The 25,225-nt window shown below is 49.8% G+C and overlaps 1 protein-coding gene across 1 annotated transcript in view; it reads right to left on the bottom strand.

Moving 5' to 3' along the window:
- Window positions 1–366: 366 nt before the first annotated feature.
- ptpa (protein phosphatase 2 phosphatase activator) overlaps window positions 367–25,225 on the bottom strand; it is a 52,511-nt gene continuing 27,652 nt past the window's right edge. Inside the window, exons 8-10 of the mRNA XM_059638291.1 lie at window positions 24,609–24,709; window positions 14,416–14,523; window positions 367–1,749 (exon numbers count right to left, since the gene is read on the bottom strand). Coding sequence (XP_059494274.1) covers window positions 1,675–1,749; window positions 14,416–14,523; window positions 24,609–24,709 — 284 coding nt within the window. The 3' untranslated portion in view covers window positions 367–1,674. The remainder of the gene's footprint in view (window positions 1,750–14,415; window positions 14,524–24,608; window positions 24,710–25,225) is intronic.

Raw genomic sequence — 25,225 nt, 5'->3', positions numbered from 1 at the left:
TCCACACAGGTCATGTACATCACTCTGCACTCATCAACCCTCTTCGTTACTTCCTCAAAAACTCAATCAAGTTATTGAGATACAATTTCCCACAGACAAAGCCAAGTTGACTATCCTTAATTAGTCCTTTGACTAGTCTTTGAACCTTCAGTAAATGGAACAGTTACCCATACTGAATAATTCAACATTAGCCCAGATCCACTGTCCATTCCCTCGGCCTGAGGGAATTAAGGCCAACTGCATTGATTCTCACTCACTCGCCCCAGCACAGACCAGGGATCGAACCTGATTGCACCTAAAATCTGCCAAGCATTTCTCACGTGCAGAATTGGGAGAGACGTGCAGAAAGAAAGGTTCCCCAAACAGTTCATTTCTTTTGGAGAAACCACAGTCTCTTTAATGCTTTTTCTTTAATTAGATGCTTATAACATCACAGGAGTGGGTTCCAGTGAGGGGTTTAAACGTCATTGATAAGCATTCCAGGCAGAGCCCTCTGGGTGTTCCTGCATTGAGACACACGCAAACACACTGTAAAAGGGCCGGCATTCTCAAAGTCCTTTAAATACTGCATTGCCTAATACTTTGTCACGAAGCTGTTGATTTACTGATTAAAGAGGAATGGCAGACTGTGAATAAATCCAACACATTGAGGAGATGGCAAGTTTGGGCGATGGTTCACTTATTTAAAAAGCCAACACTCCAAACCCACAGAAATGATGTAGTGGGTGCTGAGTGGAGGATATGGGTAGAGGGGGGAGGCTGATGTAGCAAGGCAAAATAGCTTCCTGCTTCAAAGAACAGCGCCACTTTGCATTAAAATGAAACCTCTACTTTTAATAGCGTGAATTATTTTATTAAAAGCCTCCATTCTCTCTGACTCAGGGCTGCAGCACTTGGGAGAGAGAACAGAGAACAACCTTGGACCAAGGAAGCACACCATTTTAGGCAAATATCCAAAACCATTCCTTCAAAATTAAAATGCCACCTGGTGGATTTAATTTGCTCTAGTCCTTTCCTGATGGATCAAAGGCACATTCTCTAGATTTTAACACTATTTTGTTAAACATTTCTTTTACCCAGCCGTGCCAAAGGGTTGAGCTCTTTTCGAACTGTTTTATAGTCGGATGCAGAAGGTCTAATTTTTCTTGAATTTTTAATCTAAACTTAAACTGGATGGTGGGTGGGGGCGGTTTAGGGACGTAGCGATTTTCAAACCAAGTGCAGGGGACTATGAACTCTGACACTGGCTGAATGGAAAGGGGACAGACCACAAGATGCAGAAAAGCACGATGGAGATATCACAGCAGCAGGCAATGCCTGGACAACAGCAGGAATCGAAAAGCATGTTATCAGGTTGGCTTCTATCGTCATGACCGAGAGGCAGATCTGCATCGGAGAGAGCAGTAATGTAACCGTGGCAGTAGACTCAATGCCCGTTTGCACCCAGGTAGCGCAAGCTGCCCCCGCCTAATTAAAAATCCACGCCATTTCACTCCAGAGATATGCCATGTCCGAACTTGAAAACTAAACCAAGAGAGAAAACAAATCTTATTAAAAAAGGGAAAAATAAAGTAGTCACGGGTCTTTGTTTGGTGGAAGTTTGTTTGTTTGCAGCTGATGGGGTAAGTCGGCTCCTGGCTGCCCACATTTCTGGGGCCCACCGTGTCCTTCAGCTCAGGATCCCACTGGGTTGATGGTGAGCAAGCTGCCGAATTTGAAGTGCTGGATGACTGGAAATTTTTCAAGGCACTGGAAAGAAAAAACAAGAGAGACACATCAGGCCATAGGAAGGAAGATGGAGGAGTGTTCTCCTGCATTAACCACGTGGATTAAGAACACAAGAACCAGGGCCAGGAGTGGGTCATCATGCCCATCGAGCCCACTCCACCATTCAATACCATCATGGCTGATATTTTAGCAGCTCCACCTACCCACCTGCTCACCATTAAATGCCTTTACTGCTCAAAAATCTATCTTTGCCTTAAAAAAAATCCAACGAGGAAGCTTGAACTGCTTTACTGGGCAGGGAATTGCACAGATTCACAACCCTCTGGGTGAAGAAGTTCCTCCTCAATTCAGTTCTAAAGCTGTTCCCCCTTAGTTTGAGGCTGTGCCCTCCGGTCCAGTTTCATCTGCCAGTGGAAACAGCCTCCCTGCTTCTATCATATCTCTTCCCTTCGTAATTTTATATGTTTCTATAAGGTCCCTCCTCATTCTTCTAAATTCCAGTGAGTATAGCCCCAGTGTAGTCAATCTCATCTCATCTTTGGAACCAACCCAGTAAACCTCCTCCACACCCGCTCCAGTGCCAACAACACCCTATACAGCTGCGGCATTGACAAGATGCCTGACCCTCCTCCAACCCTCCCACCCTCCCCAGGGTATTGCCTTCCTCCATTCTTTCACCCCTCCCTCTGTTGGTAGCCAGGCCTTCAGCTGTGTGGCTCCTAGGCTCCGGAATTCCCTCCATTAACCTCTCCTCTGCTCCTTTAAGACGCTCCTCAGTTCCAACTGCTTTGACCAAGAGTTCATCCACTTCCAGTTGCTGCTTATCTACCACGTCTTGACATTAAATTGTGTTTGATAACTGCTCTCCTGAAGTCCCTTTGTTATACCACGTTAGAAGGTACATCATCATTGCAACCTCTTGTCCCTCGAATCTCAAAATCATCCTTCGTTACTTGGTCGATACAACTTGTTACTTGCTCTGAGCTATCTTCTAAATAAAAACCAGAAGACCCAAAACGTTACCTCTGATTTCTCTCTCTCTCTCTCCGGCCCCCTCCTCCCCCCCAACAGATGCTGCCAGGCTTGCTGAGCTTTTCCAGAAATTTGTTTTACTGTCTGAGCTACCTTCTCCTTGTTGCGCATATGCACATTTCCTCCTCCATGTGTCAAAATCCAGGCATTTCACGTTTTTTTAAAGAAGTTAATCTTTCACGGAAGTGGCTGTCGCCGATGAGAGCTGCATCTATTGCCCATCCCTAATTGCTCCTGAACAGAGGACCTTGCTCAATCCTTTCGGAGGGCAGTTAACACAGTCAGCCACTTTGCTGCAGATGTGGATTCTCATGCAGCTTTTGTTATTTACAGCAGGTAAGGATGGCAGTTTTCCTGCCTTAAAAGGACATTCTAACCAGACGGGTTTTTAAAACAAGCAACAAAGTGTGGAGCTAGGTGAACACAGCAGACCAGGCAGCATCTTAGGAGCACGAAAGCTGACGTTTCGGGACTAGACCCTAGACCCAAGGTCTTGGCCCAAAATGTCAGCTTCTGCGCTCCTTTGATGCTGCCTGGCCTGCTGTGTTCATCCAGCCCCACACTTTGTTATCTCGGATTCTCCAGCATCTGCAGTTCCCGGTTATCTCTGATACAACAATGTTCCCTGGTTGCTGTTAAGACTAATGTTGGTTTCGTCCACCCTGTTAGAATTGGAACCCACATCCCCAGAACTTTATAGTCTCTGGATTACTAGTCTAATGACTGTTACACTGCTCCCTCCGCCCTCATGGTTTTCCGTTCAATTTGGGGCGTTGTTTTTATATCTGCTTCTGCCACTCTTTCAGGTAGCACAGTTCTGCAATCTAAACACGTGGCTGCATAAAAAAGTCAGAAAAGTCATGCCAGGCTTTAGAGTCAGTTATCACAATCATAGTCTTCCAGTTACTGATCTCCCTGCCACTGCAAATGCTTTCTCCTCATCCACTCTATCAAAACTGCTCACGGTTTTGAGCCAACAAATAAAAAAAAAACAGAACAACTGCAGATGCTGGAAGCAAAAGCAGTTGCTGGAAAAGGTCTGGCAGTATCGGTGGGCAGAAATCAGAGTTAACATTTCGGGGTCTTTCCTCTGAACTGATTGATGATAGCTAGAAAAACGTTAGTATTTATGCGGAAGACAGGGTGGGTGAAGAGGAGAGGAGTAAATGACAGATTGGGATAGAGCCCAAAGAGACTGAAAAACAGTTGGGCAGATAAAGGAGTGGATAACGATCAGCCTTGGAGAGTGAATAGTTGCTGACAGGGACTATTCGTGGCTGACAATGGGTTGGTTGGCTTGAAGCCCATGTGATGACGTGGGGGATGGGGTAAGAACACTGGAGAAGGTGCTCCGGCCCTAAAATGATTGAACTCAGTACTGAGTCCAGAAGGCTACAAGGTCCTCAAGCACAAAATGAGGTGCTGTTCTCCCAGCTTGAACACTGCAGCGAGCCTGAAACAGAGATGTTGGCCAGGGAACACTGTGGCAGGTAACTGGAAGCTCAGGGTCTTTTCCGTCGACAGAAGGCAGGTGCACTGCAAAGCATTCACCCCAGTCTATGCTTCATTTTCCCCAACGTGGAGGAGACTTGACATTGTTTCTAGAAGGAACCTCCACAGCTTTTCTTCACAAAACCTGCTCCTCAGGTCTTGGACATCCTGCCTGGGCCATTTCGGAGGGTAGCTGAGAGCCAGCCACTGTGCTGTGAGTTTAAAGTAACGTGGCCAGGCTGGGTAAAGATGGCAGAAGTGGGAATGGGCCATCTCAATTTCAGCTAATTTTCCCTTCCACCCGTTAGGTTCCCACAACACACTGCTTTGTAAAAATGAACCAACCATGGCAATCCCTGATACAATTACAACAGGGGCTGTACCTCAAAAGTATTTCATCAACTAGCAGGGAATGATACAAGACTACGATATTGCTGACCATGACTGAGCACAAAAACGCACACTTCCTAGATGGGCTTTTACAGCACAGAAAGAGGCCAATTGGCTGATCACGTCAGCATCAGTCAACAAAGTTCTGACTATGCTAATCCCATTTTCCAGATTTTCATCCATGGCCCTTGAGAATACGACCAAGGCAGTGAACACCTACATACTGCTTCCACGTTACTAGAGTTTCTGACTTACCCACCCATTCTGCCAATTCCAGATTCCCACCACCCTCTGAGTGAGAACAGTTTGATCAACTTTCAGCTTTCTTACCTTAAATGGATGCCCTCTGGCTATTGACCCATCCACTAATTGAAAAGCTGCCTTCCTATGCACTCTGCCTATTCCCCTTATTATACCCCTCTATCAGGTCTCTGTCATCTTCACTGCTCCAAGGAAAACAACCCCAGTCTGTCCAATCTGTCCTCAGAGCTCAGTCAGGATCCTGGTAATCTCCTCTGTACACTCTCTAGTTCAAATACATCCCTCCAGAAGTGCACACAGTATTCCAGTTGTGGTCTAACTAGTATTTTATACAGTTCCAGCATAATCTACCTGCTCTTATATTTCATGCCTTCTTAACCATGTTATATACCTACCCTGTACCTTCAGGGATCTGTGAATATGCACCAAGCTCCCTCTGATCTTCAGCACTTTCCTGGGTCCTACCATTCACAGTGTAATACCTCACCTTGTCAACCCTCCCCAAATGCATTATCTCGCTTTTTCAAGGTTGTATTTCATTTGCCACTGCTGTGCCCAGCTGACCAATCTTTCAATATTCTCCTGAGGTTCACAGCTATCCTCCTCACTACGTATCACCAATCATATTTTGTGGCAACTACAAATTTCTCGATCATACCCCTCTCCATTTAATTCTAAATCATTAATGTAGACCCCAAATGCAGAGGTCCGGGCACCAGAGCCTAGAGAACCCCATTGCAAACGTACTTCTAGTCACAGAAACACCCTTCCACCCTTGCCCTCCACTTCCTGCCTGTCACCCAATTTCAGAGTCAATGTGTCACTCTGCCTCAGAACCAATGGTCCCTTACTTTCTCGACCAGTCTACCGTGAGGGGTCTGATCAAAAGCCTTGCTAAAGTCCATGTAAACCACATCAAATATCTTGCCCTCATCAACACTCCTGGTTACCTCCACAAAAAAATTCAACTTTGTTAAACGTGACTTTTCCACATAAATCCATACCGACTATCCCTGATTAATCCCCAAGCGCAGACACATTCTATCCCTCAGAATTTTTCTAATAACTTCACCACCACTGGGCAGATGGTCTTATGCAAGGAATCAAGGGCTAAGGGGAGAGTGCAGGGAAGTGGCGTTGAAATGCCCATCAGCCATGATTTAAATGGCAGAGTGGACTCGATGGACCGAATGGCCTTACTTCCACTCCTATGTCTTATGGTCTTATACAAGGAAAAGACACCATAGTGCCAGAGGACCATAGGGCTGCTGTCTTGCTCCAGAGAGATGACTGATGGTGGTTTAACCTGAGAATCATCGTGCCTCAGGTGCAGGGAGAGGTTGAGAAGGAGAGTCCTTCATGGTAACCTCTGTTGGAGCAGGAACTGGACCCACACTGTTGGCATCACTCTGCATCACAAACCAGCCATTAAAACAACTGGCTATTAACTTCCCAGTCTATCTCTTTCTCCCTTTTATTTTTAAGGGACGGGGCAATATTTGCAGTCCTCCAATCTGGTGTCTCACCTGCGGCCAGACAGGATTTGATAATGACAGCCAGGGCCCCCATATCTATACAGCTGTGTAAAACTTCAGTTAGGCCACATTTGGAACATTGCATGCAGTTCTGGTTACCACACTACCAGAATGACATGGACGATTTGGAGAGGGTGCAGAGAAGGCTTACCAGGATGTTGCCTGGTCTGGAAGGTTTTAGGTATGAGGAGAGGTTGGATAAACTCGGATTGTTTTCACTGGAAAGATGGAGTCTGAGGAGCGACCAGATAGAAATCTATAAAATTATGAGAAGCGTAGAAAGGGTGTATAGTCAGAGGCGTTTTCCCAGGGTGGAACGGTCATGAGGATACAGGTTCAAGGTGAGAAGGGGAAGGTTTAGGGGAGGATATGCGGGGAAAATGTTTCACACAGAGGGTGGGGGTGCCTGGAATGCACTGCCAGTGGCATGTTAGCAACGTTTAAGGTGTACCTCGACAGACATATGAATGGGAAGCGAACAGAGGGATGAAAACCGAACATGGGTAAATAAGGGTTAGAACTGACGCAGGCTTGGTGGGCTGAAGGCCCTTTCCTGTACTGTATTGCATTGTATTGTCTTATATCTCCTCCCTTGCATCCCTCAATAGCTTATACTGATTGGGATTTGGATACAGCCTGCAGATATATTCAGTTTTAAGGGTGTTAAAGCTGTTATCACCTCCTCTTCCTCACTCGAGGTTAATTTCTTCTAATGTTTCACAGTCCTCCACTCTGGTTTCTATACCTGCCCTTTTCCATTTGGCAACAAAGACTGAAATTGCTGGAGAAACTCAGCAGGTCCTGCAGCAGCTGTGGGGAGAAAGCAGAGTTAGCTTTTTGACACCAGTGATTCATCATCACAACTGTTGAGTGACATTTCATAAAATGCTTAATGGGCTGTAAGGTGCTTTTGGGAATGCCCCGAGAATATTAAAAAGTGATTATACGAATGCCAGTCTTTCGTCCTCCCCTCTCGCTCCCTGATACACTGCTGATGAGTTTAATAGCTGCCAGGAACACTGGAACAAAACACCACTTTAACTTTCAACTCTTTCCACTAAAAAAAAACTTCAGAGAGGTCGGAGATGTCATTGAAGAGGGTAAGGGCAGGGAGATAGGGAGACAGCCAGAATGCCAGGAATGTGGTGAAGATCTCTCAGAGTTTCAGCAGCTCAGTGGCTAATTTGAGCACACCAGGCACAGGCATACTGGGACAGCAGGAGTTAGGAGGCAATGAACAAGGAACAGTCTTCTAAAGTGACACCAGCCAGAACTCAAAGCACAGAGAGCTGTCCAAAGAAACAGGAAGGATGAACAAAGTTCAACAAAACACCACCGTGAAAACTAAAGTTCCCTTTAACAGTGGTTAGGAGTCATAGGCACTGTGTTACTGGAGTAGCAATCTTGGACTGATAATCCCGGGACAAGTTCAAATCCCACTACAGCTGCTGGGAAATTCAAATTCTATTGAACAAACAAATCGGGAATACACAGCTAAAATGAATAATGGTGACCATTTCACTTTTGGCTGGTTGGAAAATGCCATGTCCTTTAAATCTGCCATCCTGAACCAGCCTGGCCAGCACGCGAGTCACACAGCAATGCAGTTAACTTTCCCCTGCCCTCTGACATAGCCCAGCACACCATTCATTCAGATTGGAAGTAGTGGCTTACCAGTGTGTGTGTGTGTGCGTGTGTGTGTGTGCGTGAGCGCATCCACGTGTGTGTGCGTGTGCACGTGTGTGCGAGAGAGAGTGTGTGTGGCAGGGCGGGTTGACACTGGTCTTACCAGCAAAACTGTCAACCAGGGAATGAGCTGTTGAAGAGCTAGCGGGAACTGCCGATGCTGGAGAATCTGAGATAACAAGGTGTGGGGCTGAATGAACACAGCAGGCCAAGCAGCATCAGAGGAGTCGGAAAGCTGGCATTTCAGGTCAAGACCCTTCTTCAGAAACGGGGCAGGGATTCTGAAATAAATAGGGAGGATTAGCTCCCTGTTTATTTCAGAACCTCCTTCCCCTCCCCCATTTCTGAAGAAGGGTCTAGGCCCGAAATGCCAGCTTTCCGACTCCTCTGATGCTGCTTGGCCTGCTGTGTTCATTCAGCCCCACACCTTGTTATCAATGAACTGTTAAACCTTCCTTTTTCACACATGGAATGAGCTGCCAGAGGAAGTGGTGGGGGCTGGTACAATTACAAGATTTAAAAGGCATCTGGATGGGTACATAGATAGGAAGGGTTTAGAGGGATATGGGCCAAAATGCTGGCAAATGGGACTAGATAATTTTTTTAAGGATATTCTTCAGCATGGACGAGTTAGACCGACGGGTCTGTTTCTGTGCTTTACACCTCTATGGCTCTATAACAGATGAACACAATGACAGCATCAAACACACACAGGACAGGAACAGCATAGGGTTTAGAAAGAATAAATGTTCCTCTACTCTTTTAAACTGAAAATAATGCTCACTCTACACTGTCCCCACATCAAACACTCCCAGGACAGGGACTGCACTGGGTTCGATACAGGGCAAAGCTCCCTTGACACTGTCTGCATTGTACAGCCCCTGGACAGAGACAGCATAGGGTTAGATACAGGGCAAAGCTCCCCCTACACTTCAATTTGCTGAGACAGTGGCTGGGCGATAATGTCACTGGCAACCCAAAGGCTGAGACTAATGCACTGGGGATTTGAGTTCAAGTCCCCTTATGAGATATACCCCTTACAAAACCATGCAGGAATTCAGGAGGAACCTCTTTCCCCAGTGAGTAGGGAGAATGTGGAACTCGCTCCCAAAGGATGCGATCAGGGTGATAAATATGGTTATATTTGAAGGGGAGCTGGATAAACACATGAGACAGAAAACAAGAGGTGCACAGACTAATGGAACGAGTTGAGGTGAGACTGGGAGGTGGTAATGTGGACCCTAGTGACCAGCACACAATTGTTGGGCCAAATGGCCTAGTTTGTACTGTAAATTCAACGCAAGTTAAATTCATAAAAAGACATTTCAGAACCCAGTAATAAAGTAAAGCAAGCTGCTCAGATGAAAGACTCCGGCTTGTCCAGAACCAATCATTTTAAGTTTGGCTGACATTTCTGAACAGAGAGGGAATGCACTAATGCAGTATGTAACAGACCACACAAGCCTCTCATCCAACTGCCTGTTACAGCAACAGGCTGCCTTTTGTGTAGCATTTAGCCTCGAGAAACATTTCAGCTTGGCTTCCTCTGACGGTGGAATTGTGCTTCAGGAAGGAGGCCTTGCCCATGATGGCTGTCTCAAACACTTCCTCCTGGGCCAACATCTTAAAGTTACAGCGTGCTGGAAAAGGAAAGTCAGTCCCAGACTTTCCAGTGTTTCCCCCCGACACACACCATCCAGCTCTGTTCCCCTGCCCACCCTCAGTAGGCCACTGCAGGGAAACACCCTGCATCCCCATTTCAGCTCCAAGCATTGCTATTCAGCAACTCAGAACATCCGGCAGCAGGCAATGCCCAGAGATACAGCGCTTCCCTCTCTCCCTCGCTCAATACACACCTCGGCCCCCGCACACCACACGCCCCCCAACACTGACAACCCCCGCACAATCCCCACGCACCCCCGACGCCCCCCGCACAATCCCCACGCCCCCCCGCACAATCCCCACGCCCCCCCGACGCCCCCCGCACAATCCCCACGCCCCCCCGACGCCCCCCGCACAATCCCCACGCCCCCCCGACGCCCCCCGCACAATCCCCACGCACCCCCGACGCCCCCCGCACAATCCCCACGCGCCCCCGACGCCCCCCGCACAATCCCCACGCCCCCCTGCACAATCCCCACGCCCCCCCGCACAATCCCCACGCCCCCCCGCACAATCCCCACGCCCCCCCCCGACACCCGCCCTGCACAATCCCCACGCCCCCCTGCACAATCCCCACGCCCCCCCCCGACACCCGCCCTGCACAATCCCCACGCCCTCCGCAAAATCCCGACGCCCCCCCCCGCACAATCCCCACGCCCCCCCGACACCCCCCCGCACAATCCCCACGCCCCCCCGACGCCCCCCGCACAATCCCCACGCCCCCCCGACGCCCCCCGCACAATCCCCACGCCCCCCGCACAATCCCCACGCCCCCCCGACGCCCCCCGCACAATCCCCACGCCCCCCGCACAATCCCCACGCCCCCCCGACGCCCCCCGCACAATCCCCACGCCCCCCCGCACAATCCCCACGCCCCCCCGCACAATCCCCACGCCCCCCCGCACAATCCCCACGCCCCCCCGCACAATCCCCACGCCCCCCCGCACAATCCCCACGCCCCCCCGCACAATCCCCACGCCCCCCCGACACCCCCCCGCACAATCCCCACGCCCCCCCGCACAATCCCCACGCCCCCCCGACACCCCCCCGCACAATCCCCACGCCCCCTGCACAATCCCCACGCCCCCCCCGACACCCGCCCCGCACAATCCCCACGCCCTCCGCAAAATCCCGACGCCCCCCCCGCACAATCCCCACGCCCCCCCCCTGACACCCCCCCGCACAATCCCCACGCCCTCCGCACAATCCCCACGCCCCCCCGACGCCCCCCGCACAATCCCCACGCCCCCCCGACACCCCCCGCGCACCCCCTGCACAATCCCCACGCCCCCCGACGCCCCCTGCACAATCCCCACGCCCCCCCGACACCCCCTCCGCACCCCCTGCTCAATCCCCACGCCCCCCCGATGCCCCCCGCACAATCCCCAAGCCCCCCCTGCACAATCCCCAACCCCCCCCTGCACAATGCCCATGCCCCCCCTGCACAATCCCCACGCCCCGCCGACACCCCCGCACAATCCCCACACCCCCCGACACCCCCGCACAATCCCACCACCCTCCCTCACCGGCACCCCCACAGACACCCCTCCACCATCTATCCCCTGACCCTGACACCCTCGCACATTGCCCCCCCTGACCCCGACACTGACACCGCTGCACAATATTCATCCCCCCAACGCCAACTACACCCATGGTAGCTCCCTTGCCTGTCCCCATCACCACTGCCCCCCCCCCGGCCCAAAACGTTCTGGTAAACGAGCCTCCCTGTCCGAACCTCTCTGTCATTAACCCAGTGAGGATGGAATGCTGGCCCATTTGAATGTGTCAATTTCAACATAGAAAGCACGCAACAATGTAGGGAGCAATGGCACCAAAATGCCCCTGCAGAGTATATTTCTGCAAAAGATCTGCCCATTTCTCACATCCCCTCCCACCTCCATATTTCTCCCCTTCATCCCTGCCATCAAAAACACAGAAGCCAGTTTATGCACAGCAAGCTCCTACAAACAGCAAAGTGCTACAAAAATCTGATAAGACCATAAGGCATAGGAGCTGAAATTAGGCCATTCGGCTCTGAGTCTGCTCTGCCATTCAATCATGGCTGGTAAGTTCCTCAACCCCATTCTCCCACTTTCTCTCTGACACTCTTGAGCATCAAGAAATAATCTATCTCAGTCTTAAATGTACTCAATGACCTGGCCTCCCCAACCTTCAGTAGCAGTGAATTCCACAGATTCGCCACTCTCTGGCTGATGAAGCTTCTCCTTATCTCTGTTCTAAAAGGTCTTCCCTTTACTCTAAGGCTGTGCCCTCAGTTCATAGTTGCCCCTACCAATGGAAGTATCTTCCCAACACCCACTGTGTCCAGGCCATTCAGTATTCTGTAAGTTTCAACTAGATCCTCCCTCATCCTTCTAAACTCCTATGAGTATAGTCCAAGAGTCCTCAAACTTTCCTCATTTGTTAAGCTTTCCATTCCTGGGACATCTTCCTTGCAGTGTGTTGAAGGACAAATGTGTGCCTCAGGATATCAAAGAGAACACCTCCGCTCACAAAAACATCAAAAATTGAAGCTGCAGGCTATTCATCTCCAAGTCTGCTTCGCCATTCAATATGATCTCCGCAGATCATACTCCTCAGACCCGTTTCCTGCTATCTCCCCCCTTTCCCTCTGATCCCTTCAGCCTCAAGTGCTATGTCTAACTACTTCTTGAAAATCTTCCATGGCTTGGCATGAAATGTTTTCTGTGGCGGAGAATTCCACAGCTCACCACTCTCTGGGTGCAGACATTTCTCATCTCACCCCTGTGTCAATAAACTGTGACTAGTCCTGGACTTCCCAGTCATCAGGGACATCATTCCTGTAGTCTCGTTAGAATTTTATCTGTTTCCCTCTGTTTTTCTAAACTCCAGTGACAAGAGTCCGAAATGATCCAATTTTCCTCCATACTTACATAGAATATAGAACACAGAACACTACAGCACAGTACAGGCCCTTCGGCCCTCGATGTTGTGCCGACCTGTCATACCTATCTCAAGCCCATCTAACCAACACTATTTCATGTACGTCCATATGCTTGTCCAATGACGACTTAAATGTACCTAAAGCTGGCGAATCTACTACCGTTGCAGGCAAAACGTTCCATTCCCTTACTACTCTGAGTAAAGAAACTACCTCTGACATCTGTCCAATATCTTTCACCCCTCAATTTAAAGCTATGCCCCCTCGTGCTCGCCATCACTATCCTAGGAAAAAGGCTCTCCTTATCCACCCTACCTAACCCTCTGATTATTTTATATGTTTCAATTAAGTCACCTCTCAACCTTCTTCTCTCTAATGAAAACAGCCTCAAGTCCCTCAGCCTTTCCTCGTAAGACCTTCCCTCCATACCAGGCAACATCCTAGTAAATCTCCTCTGCACCCTTCCCAAAGCTTCCACATCCTTCTTTTAATGCGGTGACCAGAACTGTACACAATACTCCAAGTGCGGCCGCACCAGAGTTTTGTACAGCTTCACCATAACCTCTTGGTTCCGGAACTCGATCCCTCTATTAATAAAAGCTAAAACACTGTACCGCTTTCTTAACAGCCCTGTCAACCTGGGTGGCAACTTTCAAGGATCTGTGTACATGGACACCGAGATCTCTCTGCTCACCTACACTGCTAAGAATCTTACCATTAGCCCTGTACTTTGCCTTCCGGTTACTCCTACCAAAGTGCATCACCTCACACTTGTCTGCATTAAACTCCATTTGCCACCTCTCAGCCCAGCTCTGCAGCTTATCTATGTCTCTCTGCAACCTACAGCATCCTTCGTCACTATCCACAACTCCACCGACCTTAGTGTCGTCTGCAAATTTACTAACCCATCCTTCTATGCCCTCATCCAGGTCATTTATAAAAATGACAAAACAGCAGTGGAGCCAACACCGACCCTTGCGGTACACCACTAGTAACAGCTGTCCAAGGCTGCACCTCTCTCTCTACCTGACCAGGCAGGTCGTGCCTTTTGCAGGGTGTAGTCCTACGGCCACTGGCAGTGTGCCCAGTCTCCTGCGACTGGGGAAGGTATCACACGTGAGTACGACTTAGTAAACACACCAAACCAGTGACTGGTAAACCGGTCACTTTCCAGCAGCAGTAAGGGACCTCAGGGGGAAAGCCATAAAGCTAACCTTTGTGTCTTCACTAACACCGATGGGGCAAGAATTAGCTAAATCTGCTACTCGGAGGGTCTTCAACAGACGGACTCTCATAAGTAGTGGCCCAGTTGGCTTTCATGGTACACCAGGCCCTGCCTTTACCCACTGGGCTACTGACGTCTCTAAGTTAGTCGGAGGTAGGTATTGGCCTGGCGGTATTATTGCTAGACTATTAATCCCATGTTCTGGGGACCCAAGTTCAAATCCCACCATGGAAGAATTTGAATGCAAAGATAATCTGGAACTAAGAGTTTAATTATGACCTTGAAACCATTGTTGATTGTCAGGGGAAACTCCCATTGGGTTCACCAACGTCCTGTAGCAAAGGAAATCTGCCTAACATACCCAGTCTGACCCACGTGATCCCAGACCCACAGCAACATGGATGACTGGGGAATTACAAATGGGCAATAAACGCCAGTAACACCCACATCCCGTGGATGAATAAGGAACGTGTTCCACTCACCTCTGCCTTATACATCCGGATCAGCCCCTGGTTCACCTTAGACCAGGCAGGGACCGCACTGATGTTCCACAGTTGGTTAGAGTGTTCAGCGAAGGGGCCAGTCTTCATCTGCAGAAACAAGCAGGGGGCAGTTAGTACCTATGGCTCCTGTGGACATAGAAAACCACACTGTCAGGCAAAGAACGGATTACACAGTGTGCACCTCAGTTGGAGCTTCAACACAAGATAGTTACTAATAAATCCAATCAGAAATCCATGAGAAATACCTTCGCCCAGTGTGTGAGCAGAATGCGGACCTCACTAGCCACATGCAGAGGCTGAAGCGGACAGCATAGATGCTTTTAAGGGGAAGCTACATAAACACAAAGTGGGTCAGTTTGCTCAGTCAGCTGCATGGCTGGTTCATGAGGCATTTCCTGCATCAGCTGAAGTTACTTTCTTAACTTCTCCCTTCGTGTGAGGCACGATGACCCTCTGGTTGAACATCAGAGGGGTGGCACAGTGGCTCAGTGGTTAGCACAGCTGCCTCTCAGCATCACGGACCCAGGTTCAAGTCCAGCCGCAGGCTACAGTCTGTGTGGAGTTTGCACGTTGTCTGCATGCGTTTGCTCCCACAGTCCACAGATGTGCGGTTTAGGGTGGATTGGTCGTGCTAAAATGTCCCATAGTGCCCAGGGATGTGCAGGTTAGGGTGGGATTGGCCGTGCTAAATTGTCCCATAGTGTCCAGGGATGTGCGGGTTCGGGTGGGATTGGACGTGCTAAATTGTCCCAGTGTCCAGGGATGTGCAGGATAGTTGGGTTAGCCATAGGAAATGCAGGTGTACAGGAACGCATATAAACAGAGAAGATATAGTAAGAGGTGGCCATTCTGCCCTTCAAGCCTGCTCTGCCATTCCTCACGATCATGGCTGATGATCCAATTCAACAGCCAAATCCTGCTTTCTCCCCGTAACCTTTGATCCCATTCACTCCAAGTGCTATATCTAGTTGCCTAAGTGGTGGGACGGTCTTTGAAGGGTCAGTGCGGACTCAATGGGCCGTATGGCCTTTTCCGTCCTGCGGTCCAGTAGGATTATGGCTACTTACACAAACATGAGAGAGAAAAAGTAATGAGAAGATTAAGGTAGGAATAGATGGGCTGAATGGCACGTTTGTATGTTGTAAATTATATATCAAATCCTTAACCACGAGTGCTTCAAAACTTCATCCATTTACAGGTTCAGTGAAGCTTTACCTTCCCACTCTCTCTCGTTATCCGATTACTAACGAGTTCTCAAATAGGTCAACATAGCATCTTCTCTGACTGTTCCTAAACTGCACACACCTCTCCAAACTGCAGTGGGGTAATTTAAGGTTTGTAAGAATTCAGTGTTACTTCCTTGATTTTGTGGTCTGTCTCTGCAGATACAAAAGAATCGTGTTTGCTTTTCTCATTGTTTTATTTGCTAACAAAGAAATGGGTCTCACCACTTTGTCCATACACGACTGCCATTCCCAGGCAGAAGCACTGATGTCGGGGAGGGGAACTTTCTTAAAGTGCCCAGGCAGATCTTTGTTCTACCTCGATATTTACACATCCTTGCTAATGTAGGGATGACGGGAAAGAGCTTCACAACAAGAGACTGAGCACAGACTGTAACCATCCACATAAACACGGTCAGATTAAACAAAGGAGAAAAAGAGCAGTGTGTACACTCTCATAAAGACAGTAGGAACTGCAGATGCTGGAGAATCCGAGATAACGCGGTGTAGAGCTGGATGAACACAGCAGGCCAAGCAGCATCAGATGAGCAGGGATGTTGACGTTTCAGGTCTAGACCCTTCTTCAGAAAAGGGTCTAGGCCTGAAACATCAGCTTTCCTGCTCCTAAGATGCTGCTTGGCCTGCTGTGTCCATCCAGCTCTACACCTTGTTATTGTACACTCTCGCGTTGGTTTTTAAACTCTCCATTGTCTCTCGATTTCTTAATCCCTTCTATCCCCACAACCCTCTGAGATCTCTGCACTCACTCAAACCACTCAGAGTCCCAGATTTGAATCATTCCATCACTGGCAATGGTGGCTTCACATACTTAGTCCTTCAGCTCTGGTAGGAACTCCCTCCTTACACCCCTCTCCCACCCTTTCCCTCAAGGGCACCCCTTCAAACCTACCTCCTTGTCTAAAGGTTTTTCGTCACCTGCCCTAGGATAACAAGGTGTAGAGCTGGATGAACAGAATTTTTTTTCTGAAGAAGGGTCTAGGCCCGAAACGTCAGCCTTCCTGCTCCTCTGATGCTGCTTGGCCTGCTGTGTTCATCCAGCTCTACACCGCGTTATCTCAGATTCTCCAGCATCTGCCATTCCTACTGTCTCTGATACAATTTTAACCTGCCCCAGGATCACACGAACATCAGTGTCAAATGTTTGTTTGATAGTGTCCCTGTGAAGTGTCTTGGGTCACATCACCACATTAAAGGTTCTATACAAATGGAAGTTGTTAACCTGTATGATTTACAGCCAATGAAACACTTTTAAAGTCCAGGCAAAGTTGTAATGCAGTAGCAAATTTGCAAGCAGTCAGATCCCACAAAACGCAACGCAATAGTGACCAGCTAATCGGATTTTCTGAAGTTGAATACTGGATGAAGGTTAAACCAGGGCGTTGCAGAAGAATGAAGAGATATTTCACATCCACCCAAGGGTGCAGATCAGTTTGATGTCTCTTCTAAATGTCTGCAGGGCTACAGACAAAGAACTGAAAAATGGGACCAGACTGGATAGCTCTATCTCAGCTGGCACAGCCACAATGGGCCACATGGTCTCAATCCTGTGTGGTAAGTCTATGTTTAAGGAAGAAAGCACCTCCAACTGTGTGGCACTGCCCACACAGGGCATGTCAGCCTGGAGTCTGAGTCTCCAAGGCGGGGCTCAATCCTTCTACCTTGGAGTAAAATGAGTCACAGTTGGTGCTGATAAAAGCCTAATTAAACACAGAAGGCACCTTTGGCCCAACAGAGCCAGTCGGCAATTGAGAGTGAGTGCTTGAGATTGGATAGATGTTCATGGGATCCTGCTTTGCACCCATTCTTCCTTAACCCCATTCCACAGTGATTGAAAAGTGATTGCAAATCATCTGACCTTTTTCTCATTTTGAATCAATATAAAAGACAAAGCAAAATATCAGAAGACTGGAGCAACAGGCACCCAGCAGAAGCAGAAAGTGGTGCTTTGCGAGTTATAAAAAGATTCCTGTCCAGACTCGGCTTCCAATAAAGAAGCAAATAAAATGCAGAAAGAGGAGTCTGAGCAGGGAAACTTTAGCACTGCTTCGCTTTAGCCAGCAGCTGTACATTTTCTTCTTCAGCACTTCACATGAGAAAGTGGATTTCTGGAAAAAGCGAAGCGAAGCTATTTTGGGTTCTCGGCAAACATCTCGGCTGGAGGAGGAGGTCCTCAGGGAATCTGAGTCATTGCAGCCATCTTAGTTAGGAAATTACTCAGTGACTGCTTTCATGCTTCGCAGTACCACCGCCCCCCACTCCCCCAGGGGAACTGACCCTTTTAAACTATTTCTCTGGCAGCTAAGGGGCCTCTAGCTTCCTTCTTCCTGTGTAAGCTTCCTCTGTCGTTTAACTGAAATCTGAGCTGCCTTGTTCTTCCTCCCACTCTCAAACAAGCTGTAACTCTTTGTGTGCCAAGCTCAGAATCCTCAACACTCAGTTCCCTTCTCTTCCCCAACTCCCACCTAACAAATAAACTTGCTGGAACATTAATAGGGTCTTACTGCTATATCCAATAACCTTTCAGTTTGGTGCATTAGACAGAGGGTTCTAAACCTGTCCTTGAGCATAGAACATAGAACATAGAACAGTACAGCACAGAACAGGCCCTTCAGCCCACAATGTTGTGCCGACCATCCGTGTGGACTTGGGTTGGACAATATTTTGAGCACTGACCACCAGTCCGTCAAAATGAATTTTAAAAAATGAATTCAGGAGCACAAAGGAAGGCACAAACATACAGATCTACAAGAACCAGACAAGAACCAAAACGTTTATAAATGTCAGGGAAGAAAAGACTAAAAGATATCCTGATGAAGACCCTCAAGTCTGGAAAGCACTGCCTGGATGGACAGAGCAGACAGGAAACCTCAAAATCTTTAACAAGGACATGAATGAGCACTTGAAATGTCATAACAAGGTTTTGGGCCAAGTGCTGGAAAGCAGACAGGTCAGCACAGACTCGATGGGTCAAAGGGCCTCTTTTGTGGCTGTTTGACTCGATTATGAAGGACTTCAATAGAACAGACGAACAGGGCTCAATTCTCCCCTCTGTGGGGGTGCTGAGGGACGGGCTTAAGCTTCACTACAGTGCCGAGTCACGCCACTGTTTCTCCTTCCAGCCATCTCCAAATGTGGTCCATTTCTTAACTCGCCAGCAACTTGGGCCCTAGAGAGGTCAATTATCAGCCAGTGAGGAACTCAAAGTTACTATCCCCCCAGTTACCCAACTCCTCGGTGCGTCAGAAAGGTGGCAAGTTTCCTGACCGGGTAGCCAGGGTAATGTGCCTGCCAGGTTTGATGGAGGTGGCCCCAGACTTAGAGGAACAGATGGCAGGGAATGCTTCGGCCTTCGAAAGCCAAACCCCGCACCCGCCCCCCACCACCCCACCACCCCCCCACCCCCCCCACCCCACCCCCCCCACCCACCCCACCCCCCCCCCACCCCCCCCCCACCCCCCCACCCACCCACCCACCCCCACCCCCCCCCACACCCACCCACCCCCACCCCCCCCCACCCCCCACCACCCCCCACCACCCCCCCCCCACCACCCCCACCCCCCCACACCCCACCACACCCCACCACCCCCACCCCACCCCCCCCCCACCCCCACCCCCCCCACCCCCCCCCCCCACCCCACCCCCCCCCCCCACCCCCCCCCCCCACCCCCCCCCCACCCCCCCCCCCCACCCCCCCCCCACCCCCCCCCCCACCCCCACCCCCCCACACCCCACCACCCCCACCCCACCCCCCCCCCCACCCCCACACCCCCCCCCCCACCCCCCCCACCCCCCCCCCACCCCCCCCACCCCCCCCCCCACCCCCACACCCCCCCCCCCACCCCCCCCCCCACCCCCCCCCCCACCCCCACACCCCCCCCCCACCCCCACACCCCCCCCCCACCCCCCCCCACCCCCACCCCCACCCCCCCCCCACCCCCCCCCACCCCCACCCCCACCCCCCCCCCACCCCCCCACACCCCCCCCCACCCCCACACCCCCCCCCCACCCCCACACCCCCCCCCCCACCCCCCCCCCACCCCCACCCCCACCCCACCCCCCCACACCCCCCCCCCACCCCCACCCCCCCCACCCACCCCCACCCCCCCCCACCCCCCCCACCCCCCCACACCCCCCCCCCCCCACCACCCCCCCCCCCCCCCCCACTCAACCACCACCAGCTCCTTGCCTCCCCTCTCCCTGCCAACCCCACTCTCATGACGAAAGGGTCAAAACAATTGACCACTGGACTCCAATTCAGAGACAGAGACAATCTGGGCTGACAGTAGCGAGGCCCATCCTAAGCGTTTAAATACACAGACTGTTCTGTCACCGGACCAGTTACCCTACTAGTGCAGATAACGTGTTAGTTACCACCTAACTCGCTAACCCTCAAACATCGAGAGAAGATGGGAAAATTCGGCTCTCAGAGTGCCGAAAATATGATATTCACCACCACAGTGGGTGTATGAAGTGAATAATTTGAATGAATTTAAGGGGAAGCTGGATTAACACACAAGGAGACGAACAGGAGGACACGCTAACAGTAAGAGATGAACATCTATCCAGGGTGCTAGTACATGTCTGTGGGCCTGAATGGCCTGTTACTGTGCAGCAGTCAAAACAACTCATTACATCACCCAGCATCTGTTAAACAACAGAAAGCAAGAATAGAAGGAGAGGTGGTTTCTCGCTCCCCTGGTGCTTTGAGATTAGCTGAATATTTCTGGGAAAGGAAGAGTGGGAGGTTGAGGGAGAACGGGATGGTCTGTGGCCCCTGTCTGCAATGTGTAACTGCTCCACCTAACCGATTAACAGACTGGGAACACCGATCTCAGAAGGATTCACAGCTTCGAGAGATTCCTGACATAGAGACAGAGGAGGAGAGCACTTTACAGCCAATGAGATATCACCATCTTAAAGTAGAAAACTTAGCAGTCAATTTGAGCACAGCAGGATCCCACAAACAACACTTTAACGACTAGATAATCAGCTTGAGAGAACGTAGCTGAGGAATAAATAAACATTGTTCATATTGACCGTTGAGGTCGGTGTCGATTTGTTGGGCCAAAGAGCCTGTTTCCACACTGCAGGGATTCTACATCTAAAACACTCGGGAGAATTTCTCAACTCTTCAAAATGCTGAAATGGCTCTATATGTCTGTCCTAGTGGGCACCTCACGGCTCATTCTAGAATTTCATACGAGAAAGGGACATCAATTGGCCCCATGGCGCCGACCCTTGGAGTAACATGATGTGCCAACTCCTATGCTCCATGTTCTGACCATTGAAGTCAAACGTGCCAAACGCCTATCTCATCACCTTATCTCCCTTTGACGCCACTTTCAGGGAACGATGTACCTGAACCCCTTGTTTTTCTTTCCAAAATGCAACACCGCGCATTTATACAAATTAAACTCCATCTGCCCTACGACAGAAAGAGTATTATTAAATTGGAGGAGTTGCAGAAAAGATTTACAAGGATGCTACTGGGACTGGAGGGCTTCAGTTATAAGGAGAGGCTGGACAGGCTGGGACATTTTTCCCTGGAGCTTCGGGGGGTTGAAAGGTGACCTCGTAGAAGTTCATAACATCATGAGGGACGCAGATAGAATAACAAAGGTGTTTTCCCTGGGGGTGGGGATTTCAAAACCAGAGGCCATATTTTTAGGGTGGGAGGAGAAAGATTTTAAAAAGGCACCTGGTTGGGGGGGGGGGGGGGCAGGTTTCACACACCAGGCGGTGGTTTGGGTGTGGAATGAACTCACAGAGGAAGTGGTGGATGCAGGTACGGTCACAGCATTGAAGACATTTGGATAAGAACATAAATAGGAAAAGTTTAGAGGGATATAGGCCAAGTGCAGGCAAATGGCACCAGATTAGTTTGGGAAACTTGGTTGGCATGAACGAGTTGGGCCAAAGGGTCTGTTCCTATGGCGTATGAATCTTTGACACTGACCCTGTGACAGCTCAGCACCATCCCTCCAATAGGTGGCACTGGGAGAAGAAAATGACGACGTCAAACAAGTTGAAAATGAGAGATGGGAGAATCCTACAAACAACTGAAGAGAACAGAACAAGACAGCAAGGAATGGAAAAATTAGCACAGAATCTGCCCTTAAGGAGATCACAACAACCTACCCACAGGCCAAGGGATCTGCATCTGGATGGGTACACGAATGGGAGGGGTGTTCAGGGATATGGGCCAAATGCTTTAATTAAATATCTGGTCAGCATGGACCAGTTGGACCGAAAGGTCTGTTTCCATGCAATACATCTCTATGACTCCATCGTAGCTTCAACCAATATGTAGGGAATTCCAAGGAAAGAAGTTAGTTCATTCTCGATTTCCACCATGACTCTTGAAAATTGTGAAACCTCCTGAACTCATACTATAGGAAGTGGGCATCCCAAAAACAGCTGAAACTGGAAAATAGAGGGCTGAGGGGTTATCTTATAGGCCAGATGTAGGGAAGTTGTTTCTAATTGCTGCAACGATCTACACTAAGGGCTGTCAATATCAAAGTCACAAATAAATCCAATCAGCAATCCAGGAGGAACTTTATCAGGGCAGAGAGTAGGGAGAACGTGGAATCTGCTCACATGGAGGGTGGTTGAGGGCAATCATATTGATTCCTCTACAAAGAAGAAGCTCTCTCTTGAGAAAGGCAGGAATAGAAGGAAATGCAGGCAGAATAAAAGTGAAGTGGGTGTGGGACAGGGATCAGCTTGTCCTTCTGCTGTAAGCTCTAAGTTACCCCTCGGACACTGAAAGCAGAAACACCTTGCATTGTGAAACAGTTATCAGAGAATCACAGAATCCCCACAGTGCGGAAGCAGGCCATTCGGCTCAAAAGTCTATACCAACCCTCTGAAGAGAATCCCACCCAGACCTATCCCCCTTCCCAATCCCTGTAACCCTGCATTTCCTGTTGCTAATGCATCTAATCTACACATCCCTGGACACCACGGGCAATTTAGCATGGCACACCTTTGGACTGTGGGAGGAAATCAGAGCACCCGGAGGAAACCCATGCAGGCACAGAGAGAATGTGTAAACTCCACAGAGGCAAACCCCCAAGGGTTGGATCGAACCCAGGCCCCTTGCCATTCTGTTGTTATGTCCAACAGCAAAGCAGTTGGGGGTTTGGTAAAATGCAGCACGCTCTACAGGCCAGATACCTGGCAAGCAGGATGAGATACATATAGCCAGCAATGGAGTTATGTCTCGGAGTTCACACAGCAGCACACCATGAGAATACTGAGAGTCCTTAGCTACACTGTTCATCAAGGGGCAGTGCTATTAAATACACGTGAATGTACAAGCATATGCTCATCCACAGGTAAACATTCACTGCTTCCTGCATCTCATAATGCCCCACCTCAGTGAAGGGAAAGAAGCTGCAGGGCTTCGTGGGCATGTCATTGCCTCCTTGGACATTGTGCATCAGCCCTGGCTTATTCACTGGGGTCAGCCCAGGCATTAGCTCCATGCCCTCACCTAGCAGATTTTATATTCATTCACAGGATGTGGGCATCACTGGCTCGGCCAGCATTTATTGCGGAGGTCAGTTAAGAGTCAACCGCGTTGGCTATGGGCCTGGAGTCACATACAGGCCAGAATGGCAAGGGACCTGGTAGATTTCCTTCCCTAGAGTGCTTTAGGAATCTTTTTAAGTTCCAGATGTTTACTAAATTGACATTTCACCATCTACCACAGAACCTATGTCAGCAGAACATTAGCTTTGGGTTTGGGACTATTTATCCAGTGCCATTAACTCAGCACCACCACTGCCCAGTTTCTGGCTGGGTTGAGGGAGTTGAATGTTTGTGAGGGGTGGGTCCTGGTGTCGAGTTCCACACTGCTGGGCTCTGGAGGAGACGGAGACGAGGAAAACTCCTGTGATGGGGCGTGGTGTTGAGTTCCACGTTGCCGGGCTTTGGAGGAGACGGAGACGAGGGAAATTCCCGTATTCTGGCTGGGAGATGGGAAGAGGTGTTGATAGGAGGCTCCTGTTTTGGTGACAATGGACTAATTAAACAGTGGTTTGGGTGTCAGCAGGTTAGTATCCCTGGAAGGGGTACTCAGGAATAAGGGGTAAACTTCTGCTCTGGATTATAACAGGCTCCTGAGGAAGCTAGCCTCCAGTGTAGCTCACCATGCTCGCTAAATGCAGCTGGGGGTACTGCTCTGTGACATCTGCAACGATTTTGGATCAGGAATCACAAAATGGGCATAAATGTCAGAAATCCAACATTTCCCGACCACAGAAAGATCGCAGGTGACACTATGATAACAAAGTGTGGAGCTGGATGAACACAGCAGGCCCAAGCAGTTGACACTGTACTAACTTTCACAAACTCAGCGTGTCCCAGAGCGTCCTTAAAGTCCAAGAGGTACTTTCTGAAGTGCGATCACAGGGTCAATACAGGAAATAAGTGTGCTGTATTTGCAAACAGCAAGGCCTCACAAACCTCAATAGGATCAGTCAGAAAAAATTATTATATATTGGCCAGAACACCAGACAGTGCTCCCTTGCACCCCTTCAACATAGCTCCATAGATGGGGTTTTCACACCAAGCCCAGGTGCTGAGGAGGCCCAGGCCTGGGGAGGGATTGAGGGCTGGGGGAGATTTTCAAAGAGCTGTGGATGCACTCTGGGGGCAGGCAGGTGGGCAGGGGAATCACTGCTTTAACAGCCCAGGCTCTCTCACTCAATACGCCTGCAGCCTGACTGAGGGGGGAACAAATGTTTTCTGGGTCACACTGCGAGCACGCGGTGTTTTAACCAACCCCACGCTCCGACAGGCACATTGGGCTGATGTTGTGGCGATTTTCCCAAGCTTCAAGGGGACGGTTAGAGAAAGACAGTGACTGGACTTGGTGGGCCCACGGCTCCCCTCCCTCAGCAGTAGCTCAGTTACACTCACCTCATTAATAAACCTGACGCATTCCAGAAACATGTAATCCTTATGGTGCTCATTCACAGCCTTCTCATCCACAAAATGAGCTGGTGTAAGGGTGGGATGATCTGAAAGAGAGAAGATGATGATTCAAACGCACCTCTGGACTCTCAGATGGACCCCCTCCGCTGTGGGGCAGTACCTGTCTGGTTGACACCACAATTTGTTTGACCATAGTGATGGACATCACTGTCCAGCCAGATTCTGGCCACCTTTACAAAGGGATTGGCTGAATGTCAAAGTAGGAGTCTGAGCTACATGAGGTGATGGGGAGGATAAGTAAATATAGTCCCCTTGGACCAGAGGACCGACCGAGAATGAGCGAGACTGACAGAGAGAGAGAGAGAGAGAGAGAGACACAGAGACAGAGAGAGAGACAGACAGAGACACACAGAGACAGAGAGACAACTGGGGGTGGTTTAACCTGAGGGTCACCGTGTCTCAGGCGAGGGGAAAGGCTGAGGAGGGCCCTTCATAGTCAACTCAGCTGATGCAGGGATTGAACCCATGCTGTTAGTGCCACTCTGCGTCAAAAACAGCCATCCAGCCAACTTAGCTAACTGACTGATCGTCTTATGAGGAGA

The sequence above is a fragment of the Stegostoma tigrinum genome, chromosome 29 (assembly GCF_030684315.1).
Source record: "Stegostoma tigrinum isolate sSteTig4 chromosome 29, sSteTig4.hap1, whole genome shotgun sequence".
Lineage (NCBI taxonomy): Eukaryota > Metazoa > Chordata > Chondrichthyes > Orectolobiformes > Stegostomatidae > Stegostoma > Stegostoma tigrinum.
This window is presented reverse-complemented; position numbering and strand designations above follow the sequence as displayed.